This window comes from Macaca nemestrina, chromosome 11, assembly GCF_043159975.1.
Source record: "Macaca nemestrina isolate mMacNem1 chromosome 11, mMacNem.hap1, whole genome shotgun sequence".
Classification (NCBI taxonomy): Eukaryota; Metazoa; Chordata; class Mammalia; order Primates; family Cercopithecidae; genus Macaca; species Macaca nemestrina.
This window is the reverse complement of record NC_092135.1, coordinates 119,562,072-119,587,782: the sequence shown is the minus strand read 5'-3', so window position 1 is coordinate 119,587,782 and position 25,711 is coordinate 119,562,072. Positions and strand designations below refer to the sequence as shown.

Sequence of the window (25,711 nt, the reverse complement as noted above, 5' to 3'; positions counted from 1 at the left end):
CTGTTTTGATGCCTGTAACTTTCAGACCTGTTCTTCAGCTCAGTGGTGACTCTAGAAACATATTTCATGGATTCTGATCATTCTCCGTTAACGGAAATGGAATACTTCATTTGTCTCCTGTATGAAGAAAATCCAACCTGAGAAGAATCACATAACCAAATGCACTCACTGTGGAATTATTTTTCTTTTTAATTTTGCTGTTTGTTTCTTCCAGAATCCTCACTAAGTTATTGCCAGAGAGTAGAAATGTAACTGTTCATCTTAGACACCTGTGTCAGTCAAGAGAGGCAACAGGCTTTTTTCTGGCAACATTGCCAGGACAGGCACCATTATGTCTGCACATTCAGGGCTGCCGTTAAAGCTGATGGCAGGATTTTTATTTTATGAATCGTTTCTTAACAGGGATTTTGACATGATTTTTATTAATGAAATTAATGTCCTTTAACTCTTCAAATAAGTAGCTCTTTCCCTTCTCCAGATCTCTTTCTCCTTGTTTCCCTTCCCCTTTCTTCTGGAATGCAGTCTGGTTATCAGCAGGGCTGGGCGTGGTCAACCGCACACCCCTGCAGGAAGACTTGTTAGTCGTGTACTAGCTTGTTCAATGATTGTAGTGAGAAAGATCTTCTTTTCCCCTACTGGGAAGCTAAATCAATATTATATTTAAAGTAACTTTCTTTTTTTGTTTTCTTTTTTTTTTTTTAGACAGAGTCTCACTCTGTTGCCCAGGCTGGAGTGCAGTGGCACTGTCTCAGCTCACTGCAACCGCCACCTCCCAAGTTAAAGCAATTTTCCTGCCTCAGCCTCCTGAGTAGCCGGGATTTACAGACATGCACCACCATGCCCAGCTAATATTTTTGTATTTTTAGTAGAGCCTGGGTTTCACTGTGTTGTCCAGGCTGGTCTCGAACTCCTGACCTCAAGTGATCTGCCCGCTTGGGCCTCCTAAAGTGCTGGGATTTACAGGCGTGAGTCACTGCACCCGGCCTTAAGGTAACTTTCTTTTCCAGCCCCTTATTGTGTTTCAAAATGTGCTAGAAAAGTACCTTGTAAAGATAGCAAATTGGCTTTGCATATCTAGAAAAACGTAGCTCATCTGTCATTTTGCCCCCTTGACTTCTGAGCACTATTACCAGAGTAGTTTTTCGTATTTTCCTATTGGAAAGCTGTCTTCGTGCTTTCAGGTGCTCCTTATTTAACTTGTTTGATGAAACTTATTGGAGCCTGGTGATTGGGAACGCTTCGTAAATGAGGGATTATTATTTTAGATTGCCAACTTGAAGGACCTTCACAAATCTGTCTCCAAGTAAACGGCCTTGAATAATTCAGTCAGCTGTGCCAAACAAACAAAGAGTGATTGATTGATACTTAGACATGGCCGAAAATATTCCAAAATTGCAGCTTTTAAGACAATTTATAGTAGGAGAGCTCAGAGCTAATGAGGGCAGATTTACTAAGATCTATGACCAGAGGTCCTGATTTGAAAAAGCTTTCTCCAGGTTTACATTATCAAGAAATTGAAACAGCCAAGTTCCAAACAACAAACATCACTTACTTTGTCTCTACATTTGCCTTTTCTAATTGAATTTAGTGCGCTGCTGTATTTCCTCCAGAAAGTGTATTGTTTTAAAATTACCATTTCAGTTCTATTACTCAAAGCCCTCGCTGCTAATGCTTTCTGACAGTTATCAACATAATGAACCATAATGAAATGATGAGCAATCTTCGGTGGAAACCCAATGTCGATTCCACTGGTGCTATGTGACTGTGTTAAAATTTGAATGCAAATTAAAATAACATCGTCCTTACTTGTTTCCAAGGTCAGGAGAAGGGAGGGACTCTTTTCCTTTTTTATTTTTTTTTATTTTTTATTTTTTTAAGTGCTTTAATTTTGGGAGTCTCACATCCATTTTCAAACAAGCTCTTGAAGGTGCCCCTGATATTCTGTTCAATTCACTACCCCAAAGATTTACATGCTTAGCAGTCTGGCTAAGGGATTTGGGGAGGGACGTCTAGAGCAAAGCTTTGATGTATAAACCATAGGATAAAAGGCAGCCTTCAGTTTCAAGTAAACTACATTTTTTTTTTTTATCCACCCGAAAGCATATTTCTTTTTGCTTTAGAGCTGCAAGTAACTAATCATATAATGACGGGGGAGGGATACATTCTATGAAATAGGTCAGTGAGGGTGCAGTTAGCTCTAGTGAAAGATTCGTTAGAAAAGTGAGAACAAAGGCCAAAGATTCCCAAAGTGTCATTCATGAAAGCGTTTCAGAAGATTCATTGGTTGATCTCTAGCCATTTTATCATTCATGCAATCAATCATTTTTATGAACATATTTTTATGAAAAATCTCCAAATCCAAGTTTTCCAGGGGAATTTCTCATTCCATGTCATTTATCAAATTTGCAATGTAATAGTGTAGTTTCATACTGCATTCCATTCGTCATAGGACAAAAACTCAAATTGAGACAGCAACTCCCCCACACTGCCAGATTACATAGTTGGTTTTTAGTTCAGAACATATGGTCCTGCTGCCTGTTAGTTGGTAAGCCAGCTAATGTGTCTGTCCCATGGACTGTACAAACTGATCAAAGCAACCAAAGACATTTGGACGATTCAGATGCAGCCGTCAACGTATGCTGCTGCTCCAGTTAGATCTTAGGAGTTCAACATCTGACATTAGCTAGTGAGTATACCACATTCTTGTTTCTTCCTTTCGGATTGCCTTTCAGCGTTTTAGCTACTTATAGGAAAAAGTACCTCTAGACAACAAAGTGGATGGTTTTTGTTTGAAGAAAATTAAAGATAGAAGGAGAAAGATCACCAGGTGAGCTTCAACGAAGGCACTAGATAGACCCTAGAATGATCATTTGCCATTTGGCTGTTTCCAAAATTTCAAGAGCTTCATGATATTTCATAAAGATCAGGTATTATCTCATTGAATTCTTTTAAAAAGAACAATGCTGTTTTAGCCTCCTGGTTTTTTTTCCCCCCACATACTCCTCATTTTATAGTCATAAACAGCCCATTGTGGATTCCACTGGAAAATGCAAAGATTCGAGGGACAGTAATATATGCCCAAGTGAAAGGCTTGAATAATCTGCCAATGCCATTTAGCCAGGTTATTACAATTTTTCTACCACCATGAATAATTAAGAGTGGCTTGTCATTGACCGAGTCCTGTCATTTCTGGATGCTATTTTTGACACTATGCATGGAAGTCATACAGTGGTTATTCACCGCATGCTTCTATGAAACAGGGTTAATTACACATTTTTCTGAGATCCCCTGGGGTGAGAACGGGGTAGCTTCTTTTTTCTTTTCTTAAGATGGAGTCTCACTCTGTCTCCCAGTGGTGCGGTCTCAGCTCACTGCAACTTCCGCCTCCCAGCTCAAGCAATTCTCTCACCTCAGCCTCCCGGAGTGCTAGGATTAGAGAAATAAGCCACCACACTCAGCCCAGGGTATCTTCTTTGCTATCAACATTTAGATTTATGAGAGATTCTGCTATAGAGATATAATTGCCCCTCGCCCTATTCCTGTGATCTTCCACCTAGAAAAAGAACCTTTAATAGAAACTCCTGGCTGCTCTCCTGCACAGAAAGTAGGAACAAGGCAGAAAAGATCATCCCCATGAAAATGATAAAATAGGATCATTTGAGAATTAATACTAGCTAGCCGTCATCATCATGAAGGGCAGGGAAGTGAGGTGAACTTGAACTCTAGGGTGAATTGAGAAAGCTGGAAACTTTCTACCCAATTCTCAAAAAGAATTTGTAATTATGGGTTAGTATTTTCTTTATATTATTTATATCTCTATGAAAGGGAAGCAGGGTTGTTTAGCCTTGGAGTCAGTGTTTCTGATCACAGCTTTGCACATATTGGCTGTCTTAACTTTGGTGATTTGCTTAACTTTTCTTATCTTAGTTTTTGGTAATCAGATTGGTGTGAACAATGAATACTTTTTTGTCAGATTTGATTGCGCTTATTAAATAAGATAAGATACCAAAAAGTGCTTTGCAAGAAAAGTAAAGTAATGCACAGGCTAGATAATTTTAAAAATGAAATACTCAATTCTACTTTTCTTGGTCTTTGGCATTGTAGCTTTCTCATGTTCAACTGAGAATTTATAAGGCACTTCAGCCATAAACAAGTCATCCTAAAAAAAAGAAACCAAACCGTTAATTAACCCAGTAAAGAAAAGACAAAGATTCCTGGAAAGGAGAATGGGAAAAGAGATATAACCAGAAAAATAGGTTATGGGAAAGTCTCACAACAAGAAATGAACCTCTATAGGAAGCCAAGAATTTTTCATGACAACAACAGTGATTGATGCATCCAAAAGGTTCTGGTTTAATCATGGACAGCCCTGCTTGGCTGTCTTCATTGTTAAAACACATAAACCACCAAGATAAGAGGTTATGCACTGTTCATGTATGTCAGGAGGGATGTCTTTAAAACAGCCATCTTTATGTAAACTAACCCACAGCAGATAGCACTGGGAGAAAGCAATTAGTGGTGGCAACATACACAAATGTCGGGGGAAGCATGGGCTTCATTTCAGAGTCAAAACGTAGTGCACCCCAACTGTTGACTCTGCCTTATAACCTGTCTTTCAGCCGGACAGAGATTAACAACAAAGGCTTATCTGAAGGGTTGAAGGGTTTTACAGCTAAGACGCTGAAGTGCTATTGACAGACCAAAAGTTGTACATGATTAATGAAGCCTTAGCAAAATGGAACTACAGACCCAAGGTGCTTCCTTTAAGATATGTGTTGGACTGGTTGCCTTGGCATTTTAGTGAGGTGACAGTAGGGCTTAAATACATTGATCATGGGAGAGTTACCTTTCTACCCATGCTAATTGGGGTGCTCCATTTCCCATCCAGAATGAATTTCATAGCCCAGGCATTGAATTTTAAAATGGCGATTAAAAATCAGTTACGTATTAAATGTCTGTGATAGCTCTGGAAACCACTGTATCACATGAGACCAGAGACTTTGGTTTTTCTATTAGCTATCCTCTTGCCTTGGTTGCAGACTTGATTTTCTTTCTTTCTTTTCTTTTTTTTACATTTTGGCATGTGATTGTCATTTCTTTTCTTTCTTTGTCATCATGATTATTATTTTGCTTAGCTTTTGTGACATACAAAAGTGCTATGGCAGTGGGTTTTTTTTGTTTGTTTATTTGTTTGTTTGTTTTTTGAGATAGGATCTCAGTTCATCACTCAGGCTAGAGTACAGTGGCACAATCCCAGCTCATTGCAACCTCCACCTGCCAGGTTCAAGCAATCCTCCCACCTCAGCTTCCCAAGTAGCTGGGACTACAGGCACGTGCCACTACACCTGGCTAATTTTTATATTTTTTTGTAGAGACAGGGTTTCACCATGTTTCCCAGGCTGATCTTGAACTCTTGGACTTGTCAAGCCATCCACCTTCCATGGCCTCCCAAAGTTCTGGGATTACAGTCATGGGCCACTGTGCTCAGCCATAGTGCTATGGTAGTGATGCTTCTGATTAGTGAGCTGGGCTGGGCTAAAGCATCATCATTCATTCATTTGTTCATTTAGCAGATCCTTATTGAGTATCTACTAGATGTCAGGAATTACTCTGAAGGCTGTAGATATTCTCATAAACCTGAAAAAGAAAAGATTCCTCTTCTCCTGGAACTTATATTCTAATGGGACTATAAACAACAAACAAATGAATAAACAAGATAATTGAAGGTTCTCATAAGAAGGACATTTTTTAAAATGTGGTGCAATTGGGTACATTGGGACAGGGAAAGGGAGGATTTCAGTTTGTATGGAGTAGTCAAGAATGAGAACTATTCCAGGGATAAGAAGTCAATTAGTCAAAGGGCCGGGAGTGGGAATTCCAAGGAGAGCTACCAGCTCCAAGGTATTTTGAGTTGCATGTGCAAAATTTTGCTAACAAAGTGAGTTTTAGAGTTGACTTGCTTTTTTCCACAGTTTTGCATTCTGTTGGCACTTTAATTCCAGTTCTTATGAGAAATAGAATTTTTAGGTTTATATGGCATGTTATACCATATATTCACATATATTTAAGCCCTTTGGCAGAACCCATTTCTGCCAAACCCATTTCGAAGTACAGTTATCATAGCAGGTTTTCATCTTCTACTAAAGTTACAGTAGCTTCCTGTAAGAATAAAGAAACGCATTTTCTCTGACTTTGGGTGTGAGGTAGAGTACACGGGGTGCCTGGACTTTCCATAGAATGGTTCATACCAAACTTGTAGTCACACTGGAAACATTTATGACTTTAGGTTCAGTGTTGGCTGGTGGCTTCTAAATGACGTTATTAAGGCTCACACAGATTTCATGTGGATATGTAAATACTGGCTTGTCCTAAAGCGGCTACTTTAAATCCTGACATAAGCCAACAACTGTGTTCTCTAAACTACTCAAGAATTAAATTTTAGTCTAATTCATGAGAGGAAAGTAGTAAGATACGTGGAATTACTGGAATTTTCTTTTATGCTTGGAATATTGCCCTTCTTAAATGTCACATTGACAGTATGTGGTTCATTTCCAGAAGCTTGTTTTTTTCCCAGAGAAGAACACATGGTTGGTAAAGGAAGATCAAGATTCCTTTTATAATATAACATGATATGATGTGATATTTTATAATATGATATGATAGTCCTAGGTATCTACTATAATGTGGCTATAGTTTCTTTGGGGCTAAATGCTGTCAAACTCCTGTAAACTGAATATGAGGTGACATCCCACTAGAAAATAATTACCCATTGTAGCACCTTTCTCCGGTACCTGCTGTGTGATGCAGGAAGTATTTCACACCAGTAAAGTGAATGGATGTTCATTAACTGTATCTACAATGGCAAGACATTCAGTGCCCAATTCTTTCAAAGCAATGAGAAACTCAAGAAATAAGCCATATGTCTCATTTTTATTCCTTCCTTAGTCAATAAAGGTAGGTCTAACTTGGGCTTTAGCAGCCGGAGTTGTTACCTGGGCTATATAAATAGGGGTTCCTGGACTGAGCTTTTTAGATAGGCTCAGGATATGCTTTTAGTTCCTAGAATTATGTGCAGAATTCTGACAGTGCCAGAGAGCATCTTCCTAGAAAGAAGATGCCTTGCTTTCATCATATTTTCAATAGCATGAAATGCTCTGAAGGTCAATTTTAACTGCCACCTATTTTTGCAAGTAAGTTTTCTTGGAGCACAGTCATGCTCATTTGTTAAGGTATTGTCTATGGCTTCTTTGGAGATAGAATAACAGAGCTGAGTAGTTGCTACAGGGAGCAGATGGCCCATAAAGCCTAAAATATTTACTTTCTGGCCAGATCGTAAAATTTCTTTACAGAGAAATTATGCTGGCCCCTGTGCAACAGATTTATAAACTAAAGATTACTGCATTTGACTTCTGTTTCTGGGATTACCATTAATATCTGTGCCACTAAATTATATTACAAATGTAAAGGGCATACTAAATATGAAAACTTTAAAATAGTTGAACATTCTATTTTCATTTTTGGGTGGAGGCACAGAGAGAATCTCGGGCTTATATGTGAATTTCATATGTGAATTTCATGGGAAATGTACAAATACAACCAAAAATGTAAAGGAAGGATGTTTATGTTCCCTTAAATACACTTCCGCATTTGATTAATTCATATTAGGTTGGCACAAAAGTAGTTGCCTTTAAAAGTAATGACAAAAACCACCATTACTTTGCACCAATCTAATGTTTCAGAATGTCTTAATTTGGGTGAAAAAATTAAAATTAAAGGCAAAAGCTGTAGTTCCATAAAGACTAATAAGGAAAATACCTACTTTTAGAAATGTTAAAATTAAGCTTCTTCAGAGATAAGGTTTTTCCCAGAGATAAAGTTTTCTTGTCTGAGTAAATCACCACCTGAAATCGCAGTGGAGGAAGAAAAGTGTAATAACCAATCCCAATTTGATAAAATCTTATTTGGTAGAACCCACATTTCAAATTCCCAGCCGTCGCTGGTTACACAGCTGTAAAAACAGGACAAGGCAGGTGCTTGCTCTGACATCCACTGCACATATAATCCCTATTTAGTTTCCTTGAGTCTCTGCCTTTTCCCCTAGGTTCCTTATCCATTCCTGCAACTATCTAGGCAACTATCAGGAAGTTATCAAAATGAGTAAGAATGTTTTTCCTCTCTCCTCTAAAGCAGGTGATAAACACTAGATGCACAATAAATGTTTTTTGAATAAATGAATGATTCACAATCCCTTCCAGCAGAAGTAACCACTAATATTTTATATATAGCCCTTTCTACTTTTTCCAAGGTAATTCTAAACCATGAAAAAAAAGAGGAATTTGAAATAAACTAGTTGCACCAAGTTACTACTTCACAGGTATAAAACTAATGAATCTGTATGTGAAAAGCTGACTAGTACAGCTTTGGCTCAGAGAAGGCTGCATAATTCATACACTTCATAACACTGCGGGTAGGTGGGTATAAGATTCATTAAAGGACTTCGTTAGTTTTTCATTCATTCATTCATTGACTTATCAAACGTGTTCTGAGATTTCTGAATGAAGAACCGTGGTAGAAAACGGGAAGTGGTAAAGACATCAATTATTATTATTATCATCATTATTATTATTTTGAGACAGAGTCTTGCTCTGTCACCCGGGCTGGAGTGCAATGGCGCAATCTCGGCTCACTGCAACCTCTGCCTCCCAGGTTCAAGTGATTCTCCTGCCTCAGCCTTCCAAGTAGCTGGGACTACAGACATGTACCACCACTCCGGGCTATTTTTTTTCTTTTTTTATGTATTTTTAGTAAAGATGGGGGTTTCACCATGTTGGCCAGGCTGGTCTTAAACTCCTGACCTCAGGTAATCCACTTTGGCCTCCCAAAGTGCTGGGATTGTAGGCGTGAGCCACTGTGCCCAGCCAAGACATCAATTCTTGAGGAGCACGTATACTGTTGATAGAAACAGACATGGAATGGTGTGTAAGTAGCAAGACACTGTTATATGTTACGAACAAAGCGGGCAAGGAAATAAGGAACTGAAATGTCAAACAATGCCGTAAGCGTAAGGACTGGTGTTATGCCAGTCCTATACTGAGGGTAGTTTTGAAAACAATAAAATCTTGCCGTTCACAGTGACCCTCAAGCTACCCGATGTGTGTGTGTGTACGCAATAGGGTTGATTCAGATGTGGAGACTAGAAAATTACAACAAGTAGAACAGTTAGCCCTTTTTGTTATAAACCTCATATTTGTAATTGGAGACTTACTCGCAGGTGGACATATTTCTGATGACAAAGGCAATCACTGTGTCAGAAATTTAATTGCTTCTAAATAGCCAGACACAATACTTACATAAATGAAAGAGAAAATAATCAGAGTTAGGTTTTTTACTTCTGGATGCCTTGTATTTATTAAAAGAGAGCTCAGGTTACTCAGAATACCAGTTTTCTCTTCTTTTTAACTATCTCTGTAGGTAATTGTTTACTAAGATGTTGCCGTTCAGTATAACTACAGGCTCAGATTGGCTTTTGGCTGTATTCAAGTCCATATTTGTTTCTCATTGTCTTGAGAATAGAATACTTTTATTCCTAAAGAGGAGATGGGCCCTCCCTTTAAATGAGAAACACACTTATATATTTATCATCTTTTAATTGGCAGGAGTTTAAAAAAACAGAAACCACAATCCCACAAGCACAGCATACCACCATTATGATTACAATTTGTAAAGCATGTGTCCTCTCCCAGGTTTTTTTCCAGACCAACATCGTCGTCATGTTGGATGGATTTTCTATACTTTGTTTTCCCCTCTATCATATGACTTCGTTATACTCCAATTTTGAGGCAGCGATGATGTCCCCACAAAACTGTCACTCTCTGTGATAGCAGATCATAAAACATATGCAGTACAATTCACCAGCATTGAACTTGAGTTTGCCTGATTCTTAGTCTTCAGCATCCACTCCAGAGCCTTCTTTCAGAATCGCTGCCCATAGGAAGAAGGCTGCCCTAGGTTAGCATGTGTTTTTGTGCCAGCCCTCCATTTTGAAATCCTACAGCATCTTTCTAATTTTTTTTCCATGTGGCAGTGCTGTATCTCTGAGTCCTGTAACCATTTAGTTTTCTGCTCCATTTCTTCTCTGTTTAGACACTGCCATGCCCCGTCCTACATACTAATTACTGACTTTTTGCTTCTGTGGTGCTTGATTCATTGTGTCACATTTTCCCATGTGAAAGTGGACCAGGAACCTTGGCAAGGAGGTTAATGGATTTCAGAGTCACTCTTATTTAACCCTGGATGTCACAGCAAAAGAAGAAGCAATGACTGACCCATTTTATAAACCAAGCCATGGTCAGCTTCAGCTGCAGACTGGTAATGGATTTCACTATGGTGGTAAGCATTACAGAATTAAAACAGGGCTGAACATAGCGCGCTGCCTTCTCCATGTTTGCCTTCTCAAACTGTGGCTGAAATTTTTCATTTTGTTATCATTATACCTTTAGTGAGGAACACATGGTGGAATAAAAATAACTCCAAATGGCAGATAGTACTTTTGGATTTCAGTCAAATTCTGTCACTAATTAGATTGCATGAACTTTCAGTATTATTAGATTTACTTTCCAGGTCCCAGCTTCCTCCTCTTTAAAATAAGGGTATTTGTCCAAATGATTTTAACATCCTATGTGGCTCTTAGAGTCGGTGATTTTATATACTTCCTTTATTCAAGAAGCATTCATTTGTCATTATATTCCAGTTACCATGCTAAAAACTGTAAATGCAGTTTTGAAATCTAAACAAGAAAGAAATTTGTATTTTCTCTCTGAGGACTTCTGTGAAGTAATCTTTCCTTTAATACAAATTTGACAATAGTTTTGTGAAATGTTTTAAAAGTTTGCATGTTTTTAAGTTGCAAGCATGGGGAGCTGAGCTTAATGCTTAAAGAGGTTGTTGGTAATTAGTCCCGAGGGGAGTTTGGGAAGACCTGCTTATCTTGTTAAGATAAAGTCTTCAATAAGTGGTATAAAGAGAGAAGGAGAGTGAATTACCCTTATTAAATGTTACCACTAAAAAATAATTGGCCATTAATTACTGCAAGCTAAGTAATAAATATTAAATATAATTCCTTATTTATAGGTTACCTCTTCCAATTCTATCTCAACAGCCGTTTTGGAACAGTATGTTTCATTGTGGTAGACTAGGTAAAGCTCATCCAAGTTCATGCAAGCCTCCTGTTAACTTTCTTTTCCTGAGAAACTTGTACTAATTTCCTGCAAAGTAGTCATTCCAATTACATTAGAAGTAGTATAGATAACAGTGATCAAGAAACCTCAAAGTTTTCTTAAAACTCATTTTGCAGCCGGGCACGGTGGCTCACACCTGTAATGCCAGCACTTTGGGAGGCCGAGGTGGGTGGATCACATGAGGTCAGGAGTTCAAGACCAGCCTGGCCAACAAGGTGAAACCCCATCTCTACTAAAAATACAAAACTTAGCTGAGCATGGTGGCGCGTGCCTGTAATCCCAGCTACTTGGGAGGCTGAGGCAGGAGAATCGCTTGAACCCGGGAGGCAGAGGTTGCAGTGAGCCGAGATTGCGCCATGGCACTCTAGCCTGGGTGACAAAAGCAAAACTCCGTCTCAAAAACACAAAACAAACAAACAAAAAACTAATTTTGCTCATCTCTTGGAAGACTGAAATGAGAAAGAAATAGCTTTCCAACTGTCAAACTGAGTAGATATGTCTCATTTGAGTGTGGCAGCTACCTTTTAAGCCTTTGGAACTGGTTCGGACCAAGAAAATTCCCTCTCCCTTCTCCCAGCCTGATTCTTCCACTTGAAGGCAGTTTGTGTCACAATTTTTTTTTGCCGTATTAAGACCAATCATTGCTGGGCACAGTGGCTCACATGTGTAATCCCAGCACTTTGGGAGGACAAGGTGGGCCGATCACTTGAGATCAGGAGTTCAAGACCAGCCTGGCCAACATGGCCAAACCCTGCCAAAGGTAGCGGGTGTGGTGGTACACACCTATATTTTCAGCTACTTGGGAGGCTGAGTCATGAGAATCGCTTGAACCTAGGAGGCGGAGGTTGCAGTGAGCTGAGATCACACCACTGCACTCCAGTCTGGGTGACAGAGCGAGACTCCATCACCGAAAAAAAAAAAAAAAAAAGGAATCTACGAATCTACATCAAGAAACAAGAGTTTCATCATGATCTAGAGTCTTATTTTTTATTATTAATATTATTTTTTAACCATCCATTATGTTGTTGATGATCAGTTGTTCTGTTTCATAACAACCACTGTCATCACCCATATTTCAGAAACTCTTTGATGTTGGTGGGAATGCATAAGTTAAAGGGCAGGAGGAGGGGTCTGGGAGCCTTGAACAAAACCCCTGCCATCTCTCCACAGCTCTATCTTCAACATCTCTGCAACTGCGTTAAACCAGTTCCTACTAATTACCCATAAAGAGCTTACCCCTCCACTGCCATGTTGAACTGCAGAGGCACATCTCTACAGTTCTGTTAATTTTATTTGCTATTGACGACATGCTGTACTTAGGAATTATAATTTATCTTCAGAAGTGGTGTATAACTATTAATTTATCAGAGTCTCACAACAGCCCTGGGAACTAGAATCACTTTCGCTTTTTTAGATGATAAGATGGAAACTAGATAAATTATGATATTTTTCTGCCACTTCAGAGGGAAAGCCTGGGCTTGGAGCCCATTTGCTGGAGAGTTGCTTCACATCTCAAAGTGACAACCGATGCCTTGTTTGTTTGCGCAGGAAAGAGAATGACACTTACGTAACAGCCTTCTATTATATTGTTCTTTTAAAAGATCTTTTATGCTGGCTTGATTTGCTTTTTGCTTTCCAAGTGGGTTTGGCTTACTTTGGAGAGCGGCAGAAAATAATACAAGCTTTGAGAGATTCCAAAAGAATATTTCGGTTCTTGGTGTGATGATGTGGTTTTCTTTCTCCAGGTCCACCATCTGCTCCCCTGAACTTGATTTCAAATGTCAACGAGACATCTGTGAACTTGGAATGGAGTAGCCCTCAGAATACAGGTGGCCGCCAGGACATTTCCTACAATGTGGTATGCAAGAAATGTGGAGCTGGTGACCCCAGCAAGTGCCGACCCTGTGGAAGTGGGGTCCACTATACCCCACAGCAGAATGGCTTGAAGACCACCAAAGTCTCCATCACCGACCTCCTAGCTCATACGAATTACACCTTTGAAATCTGGGCTGTGAATGGAGTGTCCAAATATAACCCTAGCCCAGACCAATCAGTTTCCGTCACTGTGACAACCAACCAAGCAGGTAGGAATTGAATCTACTTTATTGTATGATCTGAATGTATATAGAGAAAAGGCTTAAAATAATGAATGATAATAAATTGCTATAATTGAAGTAGAACCAAGTAAGCCTGGGAGTTGTGTTATAATATAAAAGATACTTAGGGGCTGGGCACGGTGGCTTACACCTGTAATCCCAGCACTTTGGGAGGCCAGGGCAAGTGGATCACTTAAGCCTGAGAGTTTGATCAAGACCAGACTGGGTGACACGATGAAACCCCATCTCTACAAAAAAAATACAAAAATTAGCTAGTCACGGCGGTGCAAACCTGTAGTCGCAGCTACTCAGGAGGCTCAGGTGGGAGGATTGCTTGAGCCCAGCAGTCAGAGGTTGCAGTGAGCTGAGTCACTCCATGCTGGATGGGATTCATCTCGGTCATTTTAATTATAATGTCCATGGCTGGACATCGGAGCACTTATAGATTATGTACAATTATAAAATTTATTTTTACCAATACAGAGTGCTCTATTGGCATTTGTTATATTTTCTAACAAAAGCATTAGCAGCAATAGTTTTGAGCTTATACTTTAATGTAAAATATTATAAATGATCTAGATGGACCTATACTAGAACCTCCATGTACATCTTTATGTCTGTAGTTAACGAAGTTTAAGACACTTAATAGTTTTGCAGCTACTTTTTTCTTTTTTTCTTTTTGAGACAGAGTCTCACTCTGTTGCCCACGCTGGAGTGCAGGGGTGTGATCTCGGCTCACTGCAACCTCTGTCTCCCAAGTTCAACCAAGTCTTCTGCCTCAGCCTCCTGAGTAGCTGGGACGACACACGCGTGCCACCGTGCCCAGCTAATTTTTATTTGTATTTTTAGTAGAGACGGGTTTTCACCATATTGACCAGGCTGGTCTCGAACTCCCGACCTCGTGATCTGTCCACCTCGGCCTCCCAAAGTGCTGGGATTACAGGCGTGATTGCAGCTACCTTTATAGTTGATTTCATGATTGACGTGGGGGCTGGGAGGGTGGGGCGGCCGGTCTCCTCCAATTCCTATATCACTTTCTGCTAATACAGATGACTAGAAAACATTTCCTGTTCATGAAGTGTTTCTACTGAGTTAATCACAGAACTGTCATGAAATCCTGAATATAAAATATTTTGAAAATCTAGGTTTCTAGGCTTTCGCTTCTGACTTACTCATCTGTATTCCTTCCCTGAAAGTTACCACCCCTCCAGGAGTTTTACATTGCCGGCTTTTTTTATTTCTAGAGAGTTAGAGAGGAGAAGGGAAACAGAACTGTGGCTTATTCTTTGTGAGGCTCTTGGGATAGAAAACATTGCCGGAAAAGGATTATAAATTGCCAACAATCCTATCGCCTCTAACTGCGCTTTTCTTTTAAATGAATGTTTCAGTAAGTGCACTCAATAGTTTAGTAAAATATCTATACTAATTGATCCTATAAGTGAAAACGATTCCAGTGTCCCAATCCAAAGCCATTATTTTTCCATTTTGCCCTGAACTCTTTGGAATAAAAAAAAAGTTAAGACTTGGGGAAGGTTTTGAGCAGGGGCTAGAATGGTGAGTCTTACCGGAATGTATCTTCAGCTCTACAGACGTGAACAGTCTTTTAAAATCCCTAATGTGAACGGGTCATCCAGCTAGGCCTTTGTCTTTTAATTCTGTATTTTTAGGTTGTGAACACTGTTAGTGGTCATTAGTTTCATTTTTCTACAAAGACTAGTATGATTTAGGAGTTTTTGATAGAAATATGAGTACTCTGTGATTGCCAACATTTTATTAGTTCTCTTTTGGAAGAACACAATGGAAATATTACACACAGATCCTGGGAACACGCATCGGTGCCACTGATCTCTCTGAATTAGGAGCTGATGCAGAGCAGAACGATTTCGGCACCATCTGGAGAATCTGGTTGATGATCCAATCAGTATTCTTACATGCAGCCCCCTTCTACCTTTTTGGCTATTCATTCGCAAGCACTGCATCATGTTCTTAACCAAATTAAAATTAGGAATGGACTTTTGGAGCCTCATCTGTAAAAGGTGAAGTCACTCTCCTTGGCAGAGAAAAGCCCGTGGGAGGCATGCTGAGGACAGGAGATTTCTGTGACTCCCTGTACACCTAGAGATTTGAGCCAAGAAGTTATGTCAACACCTACCTGGGCAAAAGGTCCAGAGAGCCCAAAGAAGATACACTAAAATCCTCCAAAAGAAGAAAATGTGCAAAAACATTTCCAGGGGCAGAGTGGGGTGGGGTGAAGTTTTATTTTAAATGTAGATATAATTCTTCTAGATTTAGGAGGAAAGGGGAGAGAGAATTACTCTGACACAATAAGGTTTTCTTTGCCATGGCATGTAGTCCTGCCAGGAGGTTTGCTGAACAGGACAAAATTCCAGCTCCTTATTTTAATTTTCATGAAGGGTAATGCTGGGAAGCTGTTCAAAATTAAAAATAAATCTTTCAATAAGGAGACCTCCTATGTGGCCAGCCAGAAAGCTTTCACTTAGGAGAGAATTGTATATGTGCGGAGCACCGCTTCATTATCCTACCATAATTTGAAGTTCTCTAATTCAAATCATCAGGATAGTTTACCTTTGATTAACAAACCCTTTCTTCGTAGTAGTGCAAATTAATAATGTAGGCCAAAATTCTGGGTGAATGTAGCAACCGTAAACTCTATCAAAGCTCCCCTAAGTATATTTGCATACACACAATTATATTCTAATTGCAATTGCTCCTATTATTTCATTAAATTAAATTCCTTGAGGACCACTATAGGCAATGATGTCTCACTCTATAAGGAATACATAGAATTAATGAATGTTAGCATTTAGCACCTGGAGGCCCCAAAAGTTAGTGGTTCTCCATCTTTTCTCTGTTTTCACAGGGTTCTTTCTCTCATCAGTAACACGTTAAAAATAATAAATCAAGTCGATCACGCAAAACCTGCTAGAATTTTTGAGTCCTATGTTCACTGCCCTTGAGACTTTAAGAGTTGAGGAGCAGCTCTATGAAGGTGAGGTGACTCATCCATGCTAATGTCAGAGCCAGTACTAAAAACCAGGGAGAATCCTACTCCTAAATGTAGAAAGTTGCTTTCCTTTAAAATTAGGAGATAATGAATAGCATTCATGTATTCAGTTTGGCATTCTCCCCATTTGTGAGACCAGATTATGTGAGTATCTGGGCATGGAGATGGAGATTTAACTGGGCTTTGATCATTTGATTGTAGAATGTGGTGTGAATGGGCCTGTGTTCTCACAAGGTTATTTAAACAATCCTAACCCAAATCTTACTCCTGGGGTCTTAGGGGGTTAATAAACACCCTTTCCCTCAGCTTCTGGGTTAAAAACCAGTTGACACAGAAGACAAAGGAAATCTGAATATCTGTCAGCTTTTTGCTGATAAGCTGATGGAAGGATGTGAGCTTTCCATCTGTGGCCAAAAAGGCTTGCTTTAGTGACACTTGCAGCCCAGCTGGCTAACTGCAGGCTCCCTGCCTGCCCTGCTAAGGTTGTTGGAAGGACACTCTGTGCAGGTAGGCAGGTAGGCAGATAGGCAGATAGGCAGGTCTGAGAGTGGGTGGAGCTGAGGACACAGTACTTCTCCCAAATTCTCTAATGAGATGAGTCACTCCCAGCCTCACCCCCATGCCAGAAACAATGAAGGGAAGAGGTGGGAAAAGAGTAAGGGTGGGGGTGTTACTTATTCCAGCTGAAGTTGTACCCAGTAAAACTGGAGAAGAGGAAGCTCTTGGAGCTCCCCCAAAAGTTACTTTTCTATATTACAGGCCAAAAGGAACAAAATGAGATTCCACTTTCCTTCATCCTTTCATCCTGTAGCAACTGTTTTGTCTTTTGTTTAGAAGCAGATAGTCCTGATGTTTATGAAAAATGGCAGACTGCTGGGTGATTTGTTTTCTGGATGGCTTTCCTTTGGTTTACTTTTACTTAAGTGGACCATCAGGCAAATGAATACAGGATGTGTCACCAGGAGGGAGAAATGCTGTGTAAATGAAACATGGTTTTCTGACCAAGCAACAGACCTGTGAAGTTTTGTTGTTGTTGTTGTTGTTAAAAAGGCTGCGATGGCAGCCAGCAGTACCTTAATATCTCTGAATCGTTTCTTGCCATTCATCTCCCATCGCCTTTGCTTGGTTTTCTAGCTATGAGGCTGGACCATATACTGGTGTTTTAAATCATTATCGACCCAACCCCCATGAATGGTGTTCTCTCCTCACCCTAAATTGCACCCAGAGGCAGTGATGTCCATTTTTGATTTTTACTTTGCATGTGATGCTATTCTAGATACTTCATAATGGAAAGATCTGGTCTTATCTCTCTAGCACAGCCATGGTGTCCTAGTGACAAACAAACATCTGTAGCATGCTTAGTTTGGAGGATTTAAAATATTTGATGAATTACATAATTATTTAAACTAGCTAATCTCTGAGATCTTTTCTGTTTCAAAATTCTGTGATTCTAAGTATGTAACCTTGAGCTATGAACCTGAAGAAGTAAGGCTTATTTTTCTAACATGTTTAGAAATGGTCTCTCAATGCAATTCTAAGAGTGGGAAAACACTCTAAAAATGGTTCAGCAGAATTATCACTTGAATTCTGTCTGCCTTCCATCTCTCCAATTCCTTGCCCTGCCAAGGTTTTAACGTTGTCGGGGAAAAACACTAAGATAGTGAACAGTTGTTCTACATTGGGGGTGGTTTCTGCTCCTACCCCTAATGGGCAATGTCTAGAGGCAATTTTTTGGTGCTGTTGCATCTAGTGGGTAGAAACCAGGCATGCTGATAAACATCTGATAATTCACAACACAGCATCCCCTACCCCTGCAATGAAGAATTTTCTGGTCCAAAATGTCCATAGTGCTAAGGCTGAAAAACTCTGTTCTAGCAGTAGTTTTTAAGAACAGACTTCATAGCAGTGCCTTCAGGGTTCCATAGCCAACTGGCCTTTGCTTGAGCTGGCCTATGGTTCAACACATAGGGAAGATTCCACATTTCTCTGGCTTCACTGCCCCATGCTGAGAGCATGATGCTCCCATTACAGTTCTCAGAGAACAGGCAGTTGTAAAGGGCATTTCAAGACCCCTCATGAATCCTGTTATAGCTGTTTTGCCATCAGATGAACTGGTGCTGCTTGTTAGGTTGGCCTTGTTCTCTAGGGTTTGACAATTAAGCACTGGATGCAAAAAAATAAAAATAAATAAATAAAAACAAAAAAAGAGCAATAAAGTGGCATTACACCTCATCATAATGCCACTCTGCAACATGTAGTCATACAGTTCCATCTGTTTGTTGACTAACGTTTATTTACAGTAAAAACAAATCAGTTAACTCTTTGTCAAGTAACGATAAATTTAATAAAACCAAAATAATGAATAAAGAAAAGATAATAACTAAGTATAAGAGGCACACTGTCTTTTATTACTCAACTGGTAAGTTCCCATTCTTTCTCTCTCTGCCATCTTTTAATTAGACGTATTATGTGATTTGAGTGGGATAATGGAGAACAGTGGGAATTCTCATCCCCACTGGGTATAATTGCTACCTGTCTTCTAGATAGTAAGAGGAAAGCTTCAAGAAAATGGTGGGAGAAAGGGGAAAATCTTACAGCAATCGATGTAGGTAATATGCTGTAGGAATGGCGGAGCCAGACTTTGTGGAGTTTAAAACTTAAACAACTTTTGTGTGATTAAGGGTGAAACAATAAAACCCTACAAAATTACAAATATCAGACCAGGAGCAGAGCTTCAGAAAGGGCCCATACAAACTGCTTCAGCTTCGGTATATAAAATTCTGCCTCTGACTATGTTGAGATAAATGTAATTGTCAGATAACAGGACTATTGCATAATTATCCCTAAAAGCAGAAAGGACAAGGGAGAAAGATGAGATGTTGGGAAGTCCAGTTTGGCCTGAAATGAAGGTGTTGAAAGACAAATCGTGACAGTGAGTGGTTCTGGCCCATGGTTAGGTATGAGGGGCACCTCTGGAGTGGACCTGAGATGTGGTCTGGGATCAAAGGGACAACCAGAAAGCACATTCCTGCTGATTCTGAGAATTGTATTGGAAGACTAAACCTAAATGAGATGATGTGATCTCGGCTCACTGCAACCACTGCCTCCTAGGTTCCAGCGATTCTCATGCCTCAGCCTCCTGAGTAGCTGGGATTACAGGCGAGTGCCACCACATACAGCTAAGTTTTGTATTTTTTAGTAGAGATGGGGTTTTCCATGTTGCCCAGGCTGGTCTCAAATACCTGACCTCAAGTGATCTGCCTGCTTCAGCCTCCCAAAATTCTGGGATTACAGATGTGAGCCACCTCGCCTGGCCAAATGATGGTATTTTTAAGGCACAAATGTTTGCTGCTTTTAGTGCCCTAAAGCAGGGGTCAGCAAGCTGTGGCCCAAGAGCCAAATCCAGTCCTTCAGATTGGGACAGCCCACGAATATTGGCTTTTATATTTCTAATGGGTTCAACATAATAAAAAAAGGAATAATATTTTGTGACATTTGGAAATTATATAAAATTCAAGTATTGGCATTCATAAATAACGTTTTACTGGAGCAAATTCCCACTCATGTGTTCATATATTGTGTAAGAGTGTTTTCACGTGACAGTGGCATAGTTGAGTAGGTGCAACAGAGAGCAAATGTCCGGCAAAGCGAACATAGGCACTGTTTCATTGCTGACACAAAATGTTTGCTCATCTGAGCTCTGGAGTACTAAATCAAGAAAGGAGACCAATAAGAAACCAGGTTGAGAAGATATTGAAATACTGGTATCATTTGTGGAAAATTGTTTTGGCAAAGGATGCGATGGGTAACATTTAGGTAAATCTCAACATTTGAAACAATCTTTCCATTTGGCAAGACACCTTATTTTGTAAAGGTTTTGACTCAGAAAAAAAAAATTAACTAAAATAATTAGGATTTCAGTCATAACTTTGCTTTCTTGAGCCATAAATCTTTTCCCATTGGCACTCAGATTTAAATGGATTATGTGGGACATGCTTCACTGATATTCTGGTTCTCTTGAAAGTATGCATTCTTCACACTATTGCCTAGGTCCTATCGTTACTGACGGCAGTCTTCTTTTTAAATAATTCTGTGTTAGCCTGGTGCAGTGGCTCATGCCTGTAATCCCAGCACTTTGGGAGACTGAGCGAGTGGGTCACTTGAGCCCAAGAGTTCAAGACCAGCCTAACCAACATGGCGAAAACCCATCTCTACTAAACATACCAAAATTAGACGGGTATTGTGGTGCATGCCTGTAATTCCAGCTACTCAGGAGGCTGCGGCACGCAAGAATTGCTTGAACCTGGGAAGCGGAGGCTGCAGTGAGCCGAGATCTTGCCACTGCATTCTAACCTGGACGACAGAGTGAAACTCTATCTCAAAATAATAATAATAATAATAATAATGCTATGCTCTGCTCCTGTGCCTTATCTTCCCTCCGAGATGATTTCATGCTTGCCTTTGATCTCCAGTAAATCATATTATTTTTCCTTACACCTAAGAAATTTAAAGGAAAAACAAATGATGGCACTAGTGAAATCTATAAAATGAAGAACTCCTTCTAAAGACTCATTTTAAAATCCTTCAAACAGACAGCAAAGCAATTCCACTGAGAGATTCTGCTGAAACGTCGTTTGCACATCCTCAGTTGTTAGTAGGGAATGGTAGCCGGTTGCAGAGTCCTTTCTGTGCCTGGTAATTATAGGCCCAAGCAAGCACACAGTGAGCTTCAGAGGAGCCAGGCTGTGGTTTTCTCATTAACAGCTCTGGTCTAGCCATGGGATCCTGGTTTACTTCATAAGGCCTATGAAATGCACATTTTTAAAAAAATGCAGTACTTTATTTATTTATTTTTAAAGAAACAGTCTCTTGATTCTAACCTTATACTGAAAAGAATTTCATTTCCAGAATAATGTTGCTACTACTGTAATTAATAAGCATACTCACTCATTATGATCGTAATTAAAAATAAAATAAACCAGCAGATATACAATGGCGCAGCCTCTTGTGTGTGGCCCCAGTGTCTGTGAATTTGTATTCAGGGTGGGTGCCACAAGCCCTGGTGAGGAGGAAAAAAAATAAAAGCCTCAGGAATGAGCCTACTAAATTATCCGACTTTTCAAGGTTGACTGAACAGCACAGACAAATAGTATGTCTATAGAGCTTAGTGGTAATTATTGCATATAAGTAAAAGTTAGATTGCATTTTTTCTAAAAAGATGTGAATATTCCACTCTAAGAAAATGAAGTCTTTATTGATACACCCAGGACTGAGAACGCTATTTTTTCCTGAGTCCTTTCCCTCTGCTCCTACAGAAAGATATATGCATGTTCATTTGTAAGAAGGGAAATTCATTCACCAGCAATCACTTGACAGCCTAATTCTGATTTGTTTCTCATCTCTCAGTGTTGTGCTTGTTCCATCGAACACTAACCACCGACTTTTACACCCTCTGGAGAAGCCATCAAGAGATTTAAAAAATAAGTGCCTGGCTGAGATGAGAAATGGGCAGTGCAGGGCTAGCAGGTGTTTCCGGTGGGCTTCTAAATTATCTAGTTGCCACTCCAACTGGCTCAATTAATTACTGTCTCCCCAGAGGAGCCAGACAGGTCTCCAGAAACCAGTCTGCAATTGAACATCAATGAAAAGATCCAGAGAAATTTTATCAAAGCTTCCATTAACCCCCTGCTGATGTCTTTAAATAGTCCTTTCCTCCCCCTCCTTTAAACACCTTGAAAACCCAAAAGCCAGGCTGCAGGACTAATCTTGCATTAAGACATCTTAAATCTACAGGTACTAATGGAAATGCCTGTCCATGTCACCCAAATACATAGAGAATTCCTCTGAGTCTCAGCATCCCTGTGGCATTTTTGTGATGTGGGTATACAGTAAGAGGATATATGCTGCATGTTGTCTTCAGGTAAAGACTGGTGAGGATTTTTTTAGGGTTTACCTTTTAATCTGTCAAGATAAGCGAACTTTTGGTCTATCTGTCAGTATTAAAAAATCTCTATTATTTAATGGGCCTTCTTCTAGTGTCCACCTTTCCACCCCCCACTCCCCCCACAACCTGCACTCATGCTTTCTCATTCTTTGCTTCTGCCAAAATTAGAAATGAAGGAGGCTCCCCAGGCTCCCCTGAAAATGCGGTGATAAAAACGAGAGATGGTGCCAGTCAGTGTGGTCACTTGCCTAGTGAACCCATTGGCTCCCTCATTGGGAAATGTCACTAATGATTTGGTTCCATAGGTGAGGGCTGGCACCCAGAGCACTGTGGGAATCTGGCTGAACGGTCATCAAAATGTCCACCTATATAGACACAGAGCTGAAGAAATCACTCTTAGATTCTATTTCTTCTTTCTCTATTCTGCTAAGTTGGTAGGCCTGATCTAAACGAACTGTACTGTGGTTCTCCTCTGACCATCTTTTGGGTTTTGTTTTGTTATGAAAAAGTACAGGGGCCACTCCCTGATATCTATCTAAAATACTTTATGGGTAAAATGATAGAGACATGAAATATTTTTTCTATTACTATTCTGTTCTTGCTGTTACTCTTGGGAGGGAAAAGTGGAGAAAAGATAAAGAACATGGTCCACCCCTTTTTGATTCGTATCTTCCAGTACACAAATTTTTCAGGCAGTTTGGCTATCACTTTCAAAAAAAATCCTTTTCGTAAAGGCTGTGGGACAGAAAAGTTTTTAAAAAATTCTTATCCAGGAACCTTTTGTCTGTGACATGGGCATACAAACAAGACTTAAATATGTAGCTTCAACTTCTTAGTGGGTGCTAAATAGTGACCTGCCACCAACAGGCTCACAGTGTGTTGCAAGCTTGGGTAAGATCCATCCATTAGTACAAACACTGCAAAGGGGGTAGCTTACAATGACTTCCTGGAGAGTTTGTGTTTTTCTAGATGACATACTGCAAGCTGGGAATCTGTCTCTTGAATCAATCCTATTTTTTTTTTTTTTTTTTGGTAAAATAAGTGTGTATTTTGAGCATAAATGTGAAGTTAAATAGGAGCACAACTTCGTTCATGTTTCTTTTTCAAAGCTAGGACCACACGTATACACAAGCCAGGGATTTTTAATATGTAACCAGCAGAAAGCTTGATCAAATGTTCTCTATACTCTCAAGTATAATCAAAGACTTCTTTTTATCTAAAGATAAATAAAGAAATAAGATAACCAAAGACTTTTATTTTATCTGAAAACTGTTGATGAGGCTCATGTTGAAACCCACTGAATCTAATCCTAATCCTATAGGGTTCCCAGGAGGGTGTGATTTTAGGAAACTTTTTAGGAGAATGCTTTTGGAGATTTGAAAATTCTTGGAGCTAACATCATCTCATTTCTCTCCATTTACAGTAGGAATAGGGTTATTATTAAGGCTTATGATAAAGGTTCTTATTGTTTTGTTTTATATTAGAAGCAAGGAGAACAACTTTAGCAGAACCTTACCCTCTGAAAGTGTCATTTTGTAGCCATGAGCAGTGGACAGAAATTTTAAGAAGCATATATTGTGTTTACGGCCTTCATTGTACACTCCAGTGCAGAACAGTCAACTAATTCAGGTGTGGCTCTAAGAGGATGGTAATATATTTAAGAAATCCTCGTATCATGTAAAGATGTATTGTTTGGGGAGAAATGTCAATGAGAAGACCTTTCAATCTCACTGTAAACTCTTCAAGGATTCGCCTTAACTGTACGTGTTTGTTGGAGGGTAGCATTTTCTCTTTCCCTCTACTTCTTTTTCCTCTTCCTATTTCAGAAAACACAAAAAATAACTTCCATTAACTTCCAATAACTTCCTCCATAGTGTGCAGGAGCCTTGCTCCAGTGTCTTTCTTAGACATCACGCTGTAAAACTATTTCTAGGTGAGATGCAATCCTGATAAGCTCCTCCAGTATATAGGAATGGACTAAATACTGACTTACGTGGGCGGAGCCGGTTATGCTGAATTTCACACTTCAGCAAATTGTGTTCATGAGGGAGGTCCCTGTGAGATGCTGTGAACCCCCTGGTTTTCTCTCTTTCTTTTTTTTAAAAAAACAAAAACAAAAAACAGGTCCTAAAACAGTAATGGCTTTCCTAGTACATTATTTGTTGTTTCTTATGACTACAAAAGTCATCTTGAATTCTCAAGCACAGATCCGGTTGAAGATATCTATTGACCTTAATAACATTTTAAAATTTAATAGCTCAGTTGTTTCTGCCTCATTCTTATAATGCCTATAGATATTTAAACTATCTAGCACATAGAACTTAGTTTCTGGCTGATACTCTAAAAATAAAAAGTAAAATAAAAATACAATTCTAGGGTTGCAGATTTCCAAGCTTAAAACCTCTTCTCCTAGATGATTATCCTGTTCCTAACCTGTATCATAGCCTTTAAGAAAATTGCCAAAAAGACAGATTTTCAAATATGAGGGCTGCAAGAATATAATTTCATGGCCACATTTTCAGAGAGCATACCATGCGGTGACCATTTGTGTAGGATGCGTTCTGAAAATGTTCCGACTGTAATTTAACCCAAAGGTCTTTATCCCACTTCTTTCCACTCACCAGGTGCTTCCTTACACTTGTCTACATAGCAAGCAAGAAACAGGGCAGGAAAGATTTGGCTATATATAAAGCAGAGGTTCCCTGAGGTGATACTAAAACCCACCTTCTCAGCATTCTATGGATCATGAATATTGTCCTCAGAATATTTTGATCCCCTGTGTTTGGAACTTCCCCAGACTTCCATGCAGCAGAACCAAACTGGCAATAAGAAAGATGAGGAGTCTCGGAACTTCACCCCAGTGGCCTTCTTCCTGTTTCTCTCTCACTGTCTCTTTCTCTTTCTGTCTCTCTCCCCTGCTTGTAACATTCTAGTTTACTGTCCATGATCATCACTTCTCAGCCCCTAGACATTGTGCTTTAAGCCAAGCAACATTTGGACTTGGAAGAATTCCAAATAGCACAGAACACATTGATTTGCAACTGAGTTTTTACCACCATGGCTATCTGGCCTTGTCAGTAATCACTGGTAGCCTATAATTTCATGCTATGATTTATACTTTGTCAAATATTTTTCATTTTTTCCTCTGTTCTGCCTATGTGTTTTAAGTGCAACAAGAGAAAGAAATAGAAGTTGCTAAAAAATAATTTCTTAGGTCTAAAGGACAGTGGCTGGTAACAATGCTAAAGAACATCTTTCTTCAATTTATGGTCACCATGACATTTTTTTGAGCAGCTCACGTGATCTTTTTAAATGACGATTAAAAAACTAGGTATCCCATTCCAACAGTATATCTGATGGAGAATTGGATGGCTTGGAAGATGACTAATGGGACTCTGGACCTTTCTGT

At 39.5% G+C, this 25,711-nt stretch overlaps 1 protein-coding gene across 3 annotated transcripts in view; it reads left to right on the top strand.

The window, feature by feature from the left end:
• LOC105481290 (EPH receptor A4) overlaps positions 1–25,711 on the top strand; it is a 154,486-nt gene that overhangs the window by 79,823 nt on the left and 48,952 nt on the right. For all 3 annotated transcript variants that reach the window (XM_011740799.2, XM_011740798.3, XM_024792698.2), the window contains exon 6: positions 12,983–13,321. In XM_011740799.2, coding sequence (XP_011739101.2) covers positions 12,983–13,321 — 339 coding nt within the window. The remainder of the gene's footprint in view (positions 1–12,982; positions 13,322–25,711) is intronic.